This window comes from Linepithema humile, chromosome 5, assembly GCF_040581485.1.
Source record: "Linepithema humile isolate Giens D197 chromosome 5, Lhum_UNIL_v1.0, whole genome shotgun sequence".
Classification (NCBI taxonomy): domain Eukaryota; kingdom Metazoa; phylum Arthropoda; class Insecta; order Hymenoptera; family Formicidae; genus Linepithema; species Linepithema humile.
Window position 1 is genome coordinate 25,802,458 of NC_090132.1, and position 15,804 is coordinate 25,818,261.

Sequence of the window (15,804 nt, forward strand, 5' to 3'; positions counted from 1 at the left end):
ACCGCGCTGTTACATGAGCTCGCTGCTACACTTGCCGTGGATTTACATGGTCGTTGGAAAGCGGACGCGTGATACAAAGTGAGCTCAATACGCTCTCGCGCGTCAACGCGATATATCAGCGCCGCCTTAACGAGCGCAGGGTTCTCTCTCTCTCTCTCTCTCTCCCTCCCGAAATCAATTAGTCCCGCGCACGCACATCATACCCAGCCTTTCTCTCCTTCCAAGGTTATCAAGGCTCCTTCCGTCGACTCTCGGCCGCTTCCTCGCGACAAAGGAGAGAACGCGAACTCCCGTTCCCAGCGCTAGTGCTATATGTTATTCGCGTTCTAAACTTTTTGACACTCGTTCTGCCGAAGTTCGGTAAAAGTTGTTTAGGAACAAGGAATTGAATCAAATTCGCCAATTGAGATCAATCAGTTCTTTATGAAGGATAATTAATTCAACGTTAATATCGATTTACGGTATCACAAATACAGCTTGTTTGTATTTGTTTCCAACATTTTTATCGCTGAATATTATATTTCAGCGCGTATTTATTTTAATTTCAAGTTACGCAGTCATTCGATCGCGACAATATTATAAATCTTCAACTCGACATAAAAGTTACAACGAAAGGAAGAAACGGACATCGCAGCTTAAGAATGAAATTAGGAGAGCTCTTTCCGATATACATAATAGATAAAGGCAATCTGTATATTATAGCTTACAAAGGGACACGCGATATCTATTTGTTAGCTAAATTGCATGCCTTCCACGCGAAGACGGAGCAGCGTCCGCTAATGCGACCGGAGGTGCATTCTGCGCTCCTTATTTCTCGGCTCGTCTCGATTACACTCCGAAAGCCGGGCACCGCCTGTCGTCCCCTCGCAGAGCAAGGATCTCCATCGCCCTCGACGAAGACGGGGACTCCGTCGTTTATTTCGTCGCTTCACCTTCGACCCGCCGTCCCTCTTCATGTTTCCTGGACCGCCGTCGAGTCGCGCTCTCCTCCCCCCTCGGCCTCCGGGCGGAACCTCTCTCCCGAGCTGCCCACCGCCGCGTTTTCTATCTTCCACTCTTCTCTCTCTCTCTCTCTTCCCCGCGAGCCGAGTTTCCTGTCCATCGCTGTCATCCGTCTCAGTCTTCGCCGGCGACTTCTTTCGCCCGCGCCGTCTCGCTCGCTCCTCCGCCGCTGCCGTCGCGCTGCTTTTTCTCCGTCCTCGCTCTCCGGGTTTAGGTCCGTAGGGCTTTGGGGACGCAAGAACGAATGAACGAACGAACGAACGAACGAGCGAGCGAGCGAGCGAGCGAGCGTACGGACGGACGGACGCAACCAGCGAGACGCCTCTCTCTCGCTCTCTTGCGCGGTCGTCGTCGCTCGTTCGTTCGTTCGTTCGCTCGTTCGTCCGCTCGCCCGCTTGCTCGCTCGCTCGCTCGACCACCCTCTGTCTCCCTCGCTCTTCGCCGGTTCTGTATATTTATTGATTGCCACCTCACCTCGCCTACCACGGCAGACCGAGGTCTGCGGCAGTTTCCCCACCCCTCTTCGCGTTCCTCGTTTCCCTCGTCCCAGCCTCATTCTGCAGCAGCAGCAGCAGCAGCAGCAGCATCGCGCGCTACGAGGAGCCTCTGTCCCTCTTTCTTGCTCTCTTTCCGCACTATCACGCTCCCTGCTGCTCCCCCTTCTCTCTTTCTCTTGCCCTTTCTTTGGGCCATCTCTCTCGTTTGCCCGTCGACCCACTCTACGTCCCGCTTCATTCGAAGCTTCGTTCGTCTTCTCTCTCGCGCTAGCCCGCTTCTGTCCTCGTCTGGCTTTTTCTCTGTCTCTCCCTCTCTCTCTCTCTCTCTCTCCGCAGCTCCGTGGTGCTTTTGCTCCTACGCTCGATACAAACTCGTCGGACGCGGCAGAGTTTTCGTTTGAAGCTACCATCCGGGGCTTACGATATATAACCCCGCACTCACACCGCCGTCGCTTCCTCGTCTTGACGTCGACCTCTCGGCGTCGTTATATCTCGACGGCGGGATGACTCGCGGCGGTGCCAGCGTCGCGGCGAGAGAGCACGCCCTGCACGAGAAGACGCGCCGTCATTTAGGCAAGGCAGGGGGAAACGGAAGGTCTGCACGGGTAAATGATACTTCGCTCACTGTACCGCAGCCTCCCCCGCGCAGCGTCCGTCCGCGTTATCTCTTCCTGCTCCTCGCGACTGCCGTTTCCACGACGGCAGGAACTCTCCGCTATCTGCTGAACGCAATTAGTCGCGATAATGCAAAACCTGGGGAACTTTGCCTACACGGACGACGGCGCCGAAGAGATCAACGATCGGATCGCGTGATGAAACGCTCAACGAAGTGAAACTTCAATGAGTGCGATATTACGTAATGATAATTATATACGTCAATCGGATATTATTTTCTCATTTCTCCGTCAACGGCATTTTAATGTTTCGCTTATCAGCGGCTTTATCGTCGCCCGTTCACCTCTCGCACACACATCACCGTTAGCTCGTGTCGCACTCCTCACAGACAAATAAAACGCTGTCATTCGTAGGGAATAAAAGGCGAAGAATTGAACGCAGAGAAAAATTACTATCTCTTTTTTTTTTCTCTTCCTCTCTCTCTCTCTCTCTCTCTCTCTCTCTCTCTCTTTCTCACTTCGTTCGTTTCCTTTGTATTCCCGTTGCGCTCTCTGTCTTCCCTTCGCTCTTTCTCGCCGCTCGTTTGCGATTCCATTGCTCTGTGACCCTTCGCGACCTGACGGTTTTACCACCCACACCCGGCACGAACATCGCCGGGCGAGCCATGGTTTCCTCTTAAAGCTCGTTTGTGTCGAGCTCATCGTGCCGCCATGCGCGCCAGCGAGCTCGATCGAAGACGCGAACAGAGATGCGATTAAAACGCGAATGACGCAATAAATCCTCATGAAAAATTTACGATTTTATTTTCCATACACACTTAACGCCGAGAACTATTCTCGATTCTATTCCGTATTCGTGTCTCGTCTAACGTTATGTGTGTGCATATGTACGATGCATATACGAAATGTTAGCTCGCGTTGAGAATAAAATGATCATATTTAGCGCTGAATGTAGGGTACACGAATTTATTTCGCCGAAAGTACGATCGAACGCAATTAATGTAAATGAAAATCAGACGGCCACTTTCAGCGGTAAATGCATCGTAAAAATACAGACTGTGAATCCGTATTTTTAACGCGTATTTAATATTGAATAAATCATTTAGCACATTAAATATGTTTGCAATAATGCAATAATTTATAATATACAGTATGATTCAATAAAACTGAGATATTTAATATATTGTATCGCGAGTGAATATTCGGATTTTTTGGATTAATTCAAAAGAACTGTTTATGAATTAAATTTAACTTTTTTGAGAGTGAGAGAGAGAGAGAGAGAGAGAGAGAGAGAGAGAGAGAGAGAGAGAGAGATAACTTTTATTAACAGCTTTATAAAGCTGGGTAACAGCTTTAACAGCGGCTTTATTTCATTTTGAATAATTGCGTTACATTAAAAAAAAAACACGAGCAGTTACAGTTATTATAAGCGTGTCTACATAGATTACGCGCTATCTGCATAGATTATATCTAGAATATAATTTCCGCAGTCTATGCGCGTGGATATAACCTATCGCTGTTTGCGTGTACACGTGGTCAGTGCGAGAATGCGTAAACGCGAGTACATACTTTAGCTCCGGCGTAAATGACGCCTCTCTCGCTTGTACATACGTGTGCGAGTGAGCGATCGTATGTCGGTCCCACACGTGGCCGCTGATTACATACACGCCAGTGGTGTAGCTACAGTGTAGCGGGGCAAGCAAAACATAAGAAACTAAATGCGGATGACACACGGTCCCCTTTTCCTCGGCGCGGAAAACGCGTACGGAAAAAATGTGGAACGCGATAAAATTTTTATTGCAATTTTATTTTGAAATCGATCTAATAATTGGACGAAATTAATAACTCGCTTTTTTTTTTGAACGATGAACATATTTCTTTCTTTCTAAATTTATTTGAAATAAATTCAATATTTGATTGCGGTGACGTTCCAGTAATAGCGAAATGTGAGCTTGACATTTACCACCAATCGAGATTAATTTGAAATTTAAAACTTATTAGTTTTTGCGGAACGGTAAATATTTCATTCGGTAGTTCAATTTGGGGGAATTGTCATATTTGTCTGTGACACATATTCTTTTAGGTGTCTGCATGTTTGAGCGATTATTACAATTAAATGAAATATACACTCGTGTAAACCGGCACTGTGCGATATTGTTTCTATCAATTCTATTTTTGTATGTTGAATTTTTATATTTTTGTATATAAATATATATATATTTTTTAGTAATTTTTTTTATCTCTCTGCAAGTTAATAAAAATAAAGCATGAGATTTGTGCGTAACAGCGCAAAAAAATGCAGCTACGCCACTGGAACGAACGCAACACAACGCGCGCCCATCGCTCTCTCGTTTCCACTCGCGTAACGCTTGCGCGGCTTGATAAATGCGTTTACCGTGCTTCGAATTCGGTATATACACGCGGCTCTCGAGGCGATGAAAAAAAACGAACGCGAGAGAGAGAGAGCACGGGGAAGATACGGAGACGCACACACTGCCGCATGCAAGCGTATACCGCTGTGCGCCGTGAGACGCATCCAGCCGAGAAGTACAAAAATATCAATCGACTTTCAGGAATATATGCGCCCGCACCTCCCATTCTACTCTTTTAAAACATTAAGCCACTGAATTATGTAGCCGAGAGAAATTTCTTTCGCGGGATTGCGTTAGTAAGAACCTTTCGCGTGCTGTGACTACCTCACTGCATAATGCACACAGCTGCAGTCGGACTTTGAACCGAGCGCCGATACCTTTCGGCGTGTGTATTCATCTTCCTTCTTCAATGATTTTGTATTCCGGGAGAACGAAGAGCGCCAAGGATCTTTGTCTCACGTATATGCCGTCTGAAAGAGGCGAAAATATTTACAAATCGAATGTTGAAAAGTTGAGCGCCATCGATAATGTTATCTTTGAACGTTTGAATACCAAGAAATTTTCATCTCGGTGATATTTATTTATATTTTTTATTTTAAAATGCTGCCTGAAAAGATTTGGAGCAACAGCCGTTTCGAGCGAATTCTGTCGAAATTTAAAAAAAGTTGTAAAAGATAAAGAAATTGAATTTTGTCGATGAATAATTTATTTTTAAATCTCACTTTCAATATATAATCGAATGAAGCCGCAGTAGCGGAAATCTGTGCTTCGTAAAATCTATTTTTTTGGAGATAGATTGGAAATCCATCGCGTAGTCTATCTCTGACCTTTAACCTATTAATTATTAAACTATTTACATAACATAATATAGTTTGTGCCTCGTTAGTTGATCAGCTCGCACACGTGGTTGATTCCGGATATCGGAAAATTAATTCGAATACATATTTCCGCATACGATTTTGTGAATAATTAAGTGAGAGCGAAAAATAAGCATCTTGCAATTTGCCGCGATTCACGTACAAAGTACTGCATGCATTACGCGACCTTCTTCGCGCTCACTGCGCGAATCGTCGTGTTATCTGTTTTCTTTTTCAATTTCATCCGGTCTGTCCACCTGCCATTTTCCCCGGCCGTACCTTTTCCCGGCTTAACGACCCGTCGATGAATCGATAACTTCGCAGACCTCCTAACAGCAATTTCGTCAAGTTTACGTTGCGGCTAATAAACTTACGCGTTTGGCTCACCCGATTATACTCGAAGAAGGAAATTCGTAAGCTATGAGAGTAACGCGATTAGATGGCACAGAAACAAGCTCACCCCCGGGGCTTCAATGATCGATCTCTTCACCCCACGATGGTTCGATAAGAACGTAAATGCAATTTCGCAAGTGAGATTTCACAGATGCATTGTACAAGAATTTTTGAACATTACGAGGTTGTTTCGATCGACAATGAAAAAAGAGAAATTTATAAAAAATTAATTTTTTCAAACTTGTCGCAGAAAATGTTCAAATTTGCCGATGTTTATTTTAGAGCGTTTTCTGAAGAGACCGACTTTTTGTCGCGTCATGCGATCAGCTGTTCGATGTTTAAATGTCATTCGCGTCGGTTTGACTCGACGTGAATACGGCGCGCTCGACAATCCCATCGTGATGCATTCGCGCAATCCTGGTAAACGAACGGCAGCCGGCAAGACTGCTTGCTGCCGCCGCTGCTTCTCGTGTCCCGTAAACGAAATTAAACGGATTTGGAGGCGAGCCAGCCCTCGCGTCGCTCGCTGTCTACCCCGGCATTCCGATCTCTCGATCGATCGCCCGTTCGCCGCCGGGTTCTTCGTCACAAAGGGCCCGAGGGTGGAATCGTCGTCCCTCGATTGGGATTGGACAGTTATGATCCGAAATAATGAGGAGGTAAGCGACGCGGGGAGAGAAGAAAACGCGGACGCGACCTCGGATTTTCTGTAGTATCGACTTTGTATTAGCTCGAGCGCGAGTAATTGCGGCTTTTTACTGACGTCAAAGCGTCTCCGCCCCGAACTCCGAGGGTGGAAACGTTATGGGTCTCGCGTGGATTTAGCGTGTGTTTGATGTCGCCTCGGTAACTTGTTACCGGTGTCCGATGGACGGAAAATGCGTTCCGCTTCACTGTGAATTATATTACAGGAGTTGCAGTTACGTTAGTTATAAACGCGCGGCGACAAGCATAACATAAACGGCGACGGACTTGCGTGCTAGCGTTGCCAGCGCGAGGAATTTAACGTGAAGCAGTTTGAGATGCCGGATAACTTTGAAAATAATAATAACGCGCCGCGCGGTGAAGTTGCGAAATCACAATTTTCCATCCGGCGCAAACGCGATTATCGTAAACGTACGACGATAGAGTCAGCTACCAAGGTCTCGTTGAATATTTTTTCATTAATTTTTAAACGCCGCGTGTGTCCGCGGCGGTTGTTTCAGAGCCGTAATTGGGAACGGGAACGGTTTATTAAGACCTCGTTCAGCAAAACGGATTTTGCTCTTGACGCGCAAAATAATGCACTACTAGAGGCGCGATATTTTGTGCCACGCGTTTGCGGTGGAAACTCGTTACGCGCTCGGAATAGCTAAATTATACTGCATCTTGCTTAATGAATGAGCTAACCAATATACAGTCCAATAGTTCTTTATATCTCGCTTAACGCGACGTTTAGAATCAGTTTTGCATAATGCATTTGATTTTTCGAAATGTAAATATTGAAAAAACCATTCTAATTTTCACGGTTTATTTTACTTTAAAATTATTTTTAACTTTTGCCGGACCGTTTTTATATCGGCGTGAAGATTTATAATTTCATATCTTTCACGTACGTTGTTAATTATCGTAAATTAGCTTAATTTCTATATTTATTTCATAGCTTTTTGCGGAGAGATTCATCGCGCACGAATAATTTACTCGCGTCATAAGTGTGTTGAATTTTGCATGTACATATCGAGGAGGGGTGGGAGGAATACGAGACAACCGGTGAGATTCCGAGTGAATTTATTCCACTCGCGCGCAGATGCTGGCAACAGTTTATTTCATAAGACCAGCACTTTCGCGCGAGTTTGCGACTTATAACCCTTTGGTCTCCCAGCCGTGAATTACACGTACGGCTCCAACGTTTGCTTCTTCCAACTCGTGGAAAAATTTACGACCAATAAATCGCCTGATTTTTTGCCGCCTGCGAGCAACCGCGTTAAATTTGGCACAGTGCGTGCGACAGTGAGTTTAATAAAAGAAACGATCGTCATTCAAATAATTTCTATGAATGGTTCGATATTAAATGTGTTTTTATTACTTAATTTTTGTTTTATTTTATCCTTTTTTTTTTAAATTTTATTTAGTTTAGTATAATTTTATCTTTTTTTATCATAAGAATAACAAACGAATTGCTTGATAATATACATAATTAATATGTCTTTTTCTTGTTAATAAAGGTAAAAGCTTTGTGTCGCGGCAAGAGCTTCTAGACACGTGTCTCGCATTCGGCCACATATAGCGTACCTAATTGTTACTCGAAACACGCATGTATTCACACTTAGGCGACAGGGACACGATGATTTTCGTAGAAATCGCCCACTGTCGCGACGCCTTTCCGTGCCGCAAGATTCGCGCCGTCGTTGCGCGACGCGCCGTTGGTCCGGGCTATTTTCTTCCTGGCACGTTCCTGTCGTCGGGCCTGTGCACCAAAAAAAAATTCCAGCCGTATATTCTGCGCCCCTAAAATAGCGGCGAGAAGTTACGTTACGCTGTGTTCCGCAACAGTCGTAGTAGCGCTTGGCCATTTTCAATTCCGACGATGCGTTTGCCGCGCCGCGAAGAAATTACGGGCGAGTAAAATGCGTGCGCTTCACGCGCCGCGCTTTTACCGCGGAAAATCGCAAAGTCGTCGACATCGATCAAGGAAATTAGCGTAGTGAAAAAAAAAGATTGCACATACAGAAGTCGATAATGAACCCGGTTGAAAGACTGATTGTGAGTGATTTTGTCCGCCTGCGTGTCTCTGTGTGAAAAATCTCCGTTGTTGTCAGCCAATTCAATTTTATTGATTTGATTATCGAAGTAGTATTAACTTTATAATTACTTGAAAAATTTGCGAATCGAATGTTCGCTGTTCCGAATTTCCGTATTAACCAAATTTTCTTCCGCCAGAAATGATGTGTAACCATTGAATACCGTCAATTATCGAAATTAATTTAAAAAAAAAAAGGGATTTTAATTTAAAGGAAAAAAGTGAGAGTGCCTGTGTATTACTTGGACGTTACACAATAGAGGGTTAACGACTCCGATAGCAAAACGAAGTCGAAGAATCGTTAAAGCAGCGTCAATTTCTTCCGCATCGGCGGACCCCGCGTCGCGTTTCTCGCTTCGCTCGTCCCGCACGTTTTCGCCCGTGTGCGAGCGAGCGAGCGAGCGAGCGAGCGGGCGAGCGAGCACCAGAACTACTGGTGTACGCAAGTCTGGTTCTCCGGGGCGAGCAAGGGCCACCACTCGTAATCCTCGGTCCCTTTCCACCGTTGGTTGCCGCGGCGCGCTCATCAGCCCCCGTGTATATCTATAATACGCACGTCGGTCGCCCCGTCTTCTCTCCACCTCGCCCTAAACCCCAGGCCCGACCCCTCCCCACTGGCCGGAGCACCGATCGATTTAATAACACGGCCATTTTCCCGGCTCACGGACCGAACGAACACGCTCCTCTTCCGAGCGACCCGAGATGCTGCTGCAGCGAGCGCGCCCGTGCTCTCGTCTCGCCTAAGCCCGCGGCGAGCGTGTTTTGTTGCTGCATTCGGGAGGCTCCTTGCCGGGCTGCTGTGCGTGCCGCTATGCATACGCCGCCGCATGTCGAGATGCGCTCCTCGCAAACTGTCTTGCTTGTCTCACCTGTCCCCCCTCCGGTCCCTCCCCGTCCTTTGCGTGCGCGCGGTGATAAGCGATGGCGCGGTTGGAATCGTCGAGCCCTCACGGCGAAAATCCATTCCGGTTTTCGCGTATTGCGCGCGCTGAACTGGCATTGTCACGCGTATTTTTGGCGATGTCGAGCGGATCCTGCAAAGCGAAGTACAGCCATATTACATATACATCGTAGCGAGGCTAATAATAATTGCGCAAAGTTCTAATTTGAGAACTGTAAGACCTAGTTTGAACTTTTTACGTTTTCGCGAGCGGTGCAAATTAGGTTTACTTCCAATTCGTTACAACTGTCTTTCATTTCACGAGTGCCTTGCCTTTCTTCGTTTTATCAAACTTTGCGAACTCCGAAATGCACACATCAGGATCGGCCAAGAATAATGCAAAAGGAGTTAAAATACATTTCGCGTATCTTGGCGATTTTCAACCGCGCTTATCAGAGAGACGCGCGACGATGCAAGTTTGCCGCTGTGGTTTTATTAGAGGCGGACGTTTTGGGGACGAGCAATTCCGATTTAAGCCGCGGGATGTCAACGATCTACCGGCCGGACATTCTCGCCAGCCTGGATTGGCAGGAGCTAAATTTACTATGGCATCCGATATATCTGCGGATAAACGTACTGCCAGGACCATACGTTGAAATTATATCGCGACGGATTAGCCGTCGATCGTTTTTCTTACGATTCGTTTTATCCACGACGTATCGATCTTCCACTGTTGCATAAAAATATCAATTACCATTAGAAGTACATCTCGAAGTGACAGCGATGTCTCGAAAAGCGCGAATAACACGGTTATCATTCGACTCATTGTCGTCGGTCTGATTTCTCTCGGAAACGCACTCGGTTCCGACTCACTGCTGAGCGGCGATACGCCGTAAAAGAAAACAAAAGCGATATAGCGTTTTCACTAGCAGCGTTACCTTGAAACTCGCGGACCAAGTGTCGACAGGGCGAAGCGCGCAAAAGTCGAGACTCGGGGAAAGTTTCCTAATGCAGCCCGATGCATCCTTTTAGAGTTTTATAAATGGGCTTTCGTTTTCGCACTGCGGAGATATCGCGCGCCTCCACTTTAGAGTACAAAGCCATTTAAACCGGCGATTAAAGCAAAATGACGAATCCATTGTAGAAACAGAATAAGCTCCAGAATTATACCTCCACGGAAGAATAAATTTTTAGATTACATTTAATCTCGAGGTAAATATAATTTACAGACGCTTATTATGAATATTGAAAAGTTGATACAAATTTAGTTTCTCCTTTTCAATCGTCTCTAATAATATTCTCTAATGTTTTTTGTATCAATTAACAGATTGTGGAAAACTTTGATATATAAGTTCAGGAAAGCAATTATTACATTTTTAGAAATATTAATCTCGAAAAGAGAAAAGAAGGAAAGGCGCGACAGCGAAAAGGTCAAAGCGACGGGTTTTTTTTTTTTCAGGAGCAAAACACCCATTTGCATCCATTGATCGGTTAAAAACTCAAGCTCGGCTGCTCGAGGCTCTCGAGTCCATCGATTAGCGGGGAAACAATGTGAGAGAGAGAGAGAGTCCTTTATTAGCGCGGCACGAAAAACAGGAAATTAGCGTCGCGACGCGTCGCGCGCGTCCGAACGAACGAACGCGACGGCGGCAACGATGACGTGTGCCGACCGGACGGACAACGATGACCCCACCACGCGACGACATTCCCTCTTTCACTCTCGCGTTCGCCACCGACGTCGTCTACACAGGCACACACAAACACACCCCCGTGTGTTCCTCCGCGATCCCCTCCATCGCTCGCGTACGAATGCTTAATCACAAATCGATAGACGTGACGCATCGCGAGCGGCCTGAGATACGTCGACTTGCCGCCGCTTCGGCTTATCTGCATTTCCGACCGTTTCGTCCGCGCGTGGCCGCCGGTGGATTACGAAGCTGACAATCGTCGGACCGCTTCGTCGCTCCTCTCGTCGCACCGCGATGCATCTTCGCCGGCAAGTGAATCGCGGAACGTTAGTCTGTTGTGCCGCGGTGATCTGAGATAAAGAATTAAATCGCGCGAAACGTTAGATGTATTTAGTTCTCAAGATAACCGGCGATAAGATGTACGCAAAAGGTCTGACGAGCGTTCGGGGCAACTAGCCGCTCGGTGCATCGTTACATTGCTGCTGCGAAATCGTGGATATTACCGGATGATGTTATGGCGACGTTGTAATGAGACGGAGGAAGGAGAAGTTGCGCGCAAGTAAGTGCAGTGCAATTACGTTTCCGAGATAATGGTTCGTATTCCGCGTGTACTGTGAACGTTCGATGTGATTATCGCCTTAGCACAATTACTTTACGGTTTATATTTAACCCGTGAAACGAATCGTCTTCTCAAATCTGGAATATTTTAAGAGAGATTTTATTAGAACTGTAAAGATTAAATAGGCAACACAGCTTGCAAATCGTAGCAGAATCGATAATCAATAAATAATCTTGTGGTTTTATTAGTGAGATAAAAAATAACTTTATAGATAGAGTGCGATGATGATAATTTAAAATAATTTCAGAATAACAAATAAATATTGTATAATTTTATTTAGCACACTCGATCTGCATGTATCATTATGTAGTTAACAATTAAATGTATTGTGTGAATATTTCGTTCGGGATCAAAAGCTTGCTCCAAACAAATAAAATTGATTATCCGGCGGCCGCAGACAATAAATTTTGTATTAGATATGTGAAGACGCGCGCGCGCGCGCGAGTCGCTGTCTAGCATAATTGATTAAGGAAGGATATCGGTGATACTTTAATTAAATTTATACGAGCAAATAATTATGGCACTTTATACGACGGATATGATACATTATGCGTAATAGTTTGTAATTAAGAAGCAACTTTTACGATAAACTCGTCTACGAAATTCTATGATCAGAGACAGAGCGGGAAAATATATTTAATGAAACATACCCAAGCGGCAAGGCATAATATTAGCATATCGCGAGGATAATGATATTCCAGTATGGAAATCTATGTCTGAAGGTTGTGCACATTATTATAAGTTAATCTATAAATAGGCGTGCACTTTATAATATATGTTCTAAATTGGAAAAAGTATTGAGACTTATAAATTCAAGAAGATAGATCGAGGCCTATAAATAAGTAGCAAGTTCAAGAGCAAGAGAGCAAAGCATCTCTTCAGCTTGATTCATCGCCGCTCGTTGATAACTCGTTTAACACGTTTCATTATTCACATTTTTTTCGCGCTATGTGCACGTGCTTGTAATGCAATTAATATTACGATAATATAAACAAGATTTTGATGTATTGAGTCATTCGAGGCGCGTATCATTCACGCTGTGGCGCGATGGATGTAATTTCTATCGAACGATATAGGTCATGTCACGCATAAATATGTGTTAATGCCGCTTTACGTCAAATGGAAAAGTAACAATGAAATACGCAAATACAACGCCCGCCGCTCCTCCACCGGGCATATTTTATTGGCTGTCTTTACGAGCTCCGGCACGGCAACGTTACATCAAACAATACACGCGCCCGAAAATGGCGGCCACGCCGGTTAATGCGCCGGCCGGTTGTTAGTTGTTCGAATAATGGATTGCCGTTAAAGCATCTAGATTAAAGAGGAAGGCACGATACGACTTTCCGCTCGTCGTTGAAGTCATTAAGAAAAGAAAATTGTGTGCGCGCGCGCGCACCACGCCGTCGACAATCGAGGTCAGAAGCCGGAGAGGAGTATATATACATGAACTTATATCGTGGCATTCAGGAAATTGATGGTGAATGAAATTACGAAGCTCGTTGAATTAAAGCTCAAAGAGCGCGGCTGTTGGTTGATGCTTTTTTACTTTTTTTTTTTTTTTTTTTTTTTTGTTATCCCATGATCGAATATTTTAGAACATTGACATTTCCTGGAATCATGCCAATTTATTTCTGGGTCTGCAATTTATTTAAAGCCGCATCAGATATGCTGTAAAAAAAAAAAACGAAAAAAACGAAAAAAGTACGTGAAGAAAGGAAACAAATTTTTTATTTCAAAATATCGAAGGCACGCGCGATTGCCGGCGTTTCGCAAGAATGTTTAAAGACTGTTGGGATAATCGATGGTGAACGTAACTTCGATTCTACATATCTCGTTTATTGCATCCACGGCGGCGCATTGTAAACACGTACGTATGCACGTAAACCATTATGCGGCTGCGGCGGCGACGGTTGTTCACTGGGTGAAGCAGTCGTATAAGCCGGAGTGCGGAGTTCAACGACCGGTATAAATTAAAGCGGCGCTCGGATTTCAATGCCACGGCCTTGCTCAAGGCCGTCGCACTCGTAGAAAATCAACGGTACATTTGCACCGGCGTTCGCAACAATAAATTGCACAAACTCGGCGCAAATGATCGAGTACCGCCATTCGCAAAACTAACGTCGTGAGATCGAGTGGCTAAAAGAGTTCGCCTTTTCGCGATAATCCACCCAATCAAATCAAACTTTTAGGGAAAAGTTGTGTGTCGTTGCATATTTGTTAGGCGACAGAAGCTCTCTATTTTTTTTTTCTCTTGAAGTATCGAAATATTTTTTCTTAAAATACGAGAGATCTCGATGAAAAGAAAATCTGATTTGTATATTCGTTGTTTGAATGTAGCTGAATTGCTAATTTACATCGTTTCAACGGGATGATTAATTTTTGCTAAAGTCGGTACGATTGATATTATTATAACGAGTCCTTGTGGCACCCGTGAATTATTTTCATCGCGTCTATACTAGGTGGATACGTGCACTTAATTTCTAAAATTACAACATGCATGCACGATTTACTCAATTATATCACTTACCCGCGCGCGCTCTTGCGCGTTACAGAACACTTCATTGTCGTTATTATTCTCACATAACTGTTAACGTGATAATACAGTTTAATCGGTGTTTTAATTGCGAGACCCAAGAAGAATGAAAATCGGCTTATCTTGTTGCCTTTGTGCGAGCTTAATTTATAATTAAAAAATTTATAATTAAATGAAACAGGCATTCGCGCTTATTACGCGAATACTTTCGCTTTATTTTGCATATTCAAAATATTTTACGTCAGCGGGAATAATATTTCGCAAAATTATCGCGATGTATTTAACAATTCTGAGCTCTGCAAACATTTACGATTTCATAATGAAATTACTTCCTATATCGAGTGATGTATTTATTTATGGCGTGCAACATTTACGCACGTTTTTTTTTTTTTTTTGTGAATCACGTAAATATATTTTATTGCGTGTAGATTATAATAAATTAACATCATTACTCCGCGACATTATCACATAAACAAATAGCATACATTGCTCCCAGATAATTAATTAATTTACTCAAATCGCCGCAAGGCTTTGAAGCAATAATAGTATGCTAGGATCAATGTGTGTGCCAATCTATGCAGAACAGTTATCGTGCATTGTATTTCGCATAATATAACGAAAGGGGTCAGCGTCATTGAATAGAATAACATAGAATTAGGATTCCACAGAGCGCGCATAACTTTGCATCGCAGCGAACAGAGATTGCAGTATCGTTTGTGCGAATTTGATGCTCGCGATGTGTGAACGACTTTGAAAATTATCCAAATCGGAATTTTTTTCTTTCAGTATTTTCGTTCCGAGATCTCCATGTGTCATCATTTTCATTGATTTCATTGACGCCGCTGGCATTGTTAGCTTTATTCATCGACACGCGGCTCGCGTAAGAGCGCCTTCGATTCACAGATTCGCCCGTTCACGCAATTCTTCCGATTTTAATTTTAGCATACTGGCCTCGAGGCGACAGCGCGGCGTCGTCTCTCTTCGGTGGGATACCGGGTGGCTATGGCTTGGGGGCCCACCATTTGCCATACGCTATTCTGGGCCGAGGGGGTTCAGCGCCTGGCTTCGGGGGCCACACTCCGGCCTCGGCGCCACCCCCGTCGCCGTATTCTCACAGCAGCCTCGGTACGCTCGGCGTGGCTGCCACTCAAGCTGCGAGTCTAGGTAAGTAAATTTTCCGCCAGCCCCTCACTCTTCGTCTCTTCTTCTCCTACCTTTCTCCCGGGCGTTGTAACTTCAATCCGCCTTAACGCCGTCTAAAGTCTCATCGATTATCACGACCGTACACGTCATTGGAACTAACATTGCACCTTCTTGAAAGCGTATTTCTTGCACGGCTTGCTTTCGTGATAATTTGGGATCGCTACTTGGCTAACGCGATATTTGAGGTGAACGCAGCGTCATATGTTGATACAACAATTTAAAATTGCTCTTTTGGTAGTTTAACGCAGTTAAAAAAATTATTTTTTCAAGGCGCTTGCTTAGTTTTTAATAGCAGCTTAATGCCAATTTAAGTCAACATTATTAAAAACATTTGCGTACAGTTTGCTTCAGTTTTCTCGTAAAC

At 44.5% G+C, this 15,804-nt stretch overlaps 1 protein-coding gene across 20 annotated transcripts in view; it reads left to right on the top strand.

The window, feature by feature from the left end:
- Positions 1-15,804, top strand: part of tou (toutatis) — a 144,884-nt gene that overhangs the window by 103,256 nt on the left and 25,824 nt on the right. For 19 of the 20 annotated variants that reach the window (XM_067355133.1, XM_067355140.1, XM_067355141.1 and 16 more), the window contains one exon: positions 15,180-15,401. In XM_067355133.1, coding sequence (XP_067211234.1) covers positions 15,180-15,401 — 222 coding nt within the window. Of the gene's footprint in view, positions 1-10,913; positions 11,642-15,179; positions 15,402-15,804 lie in introns of those variants that run through there. The other variant, XM_067355146.1, reaches the window with a different exon arrangement.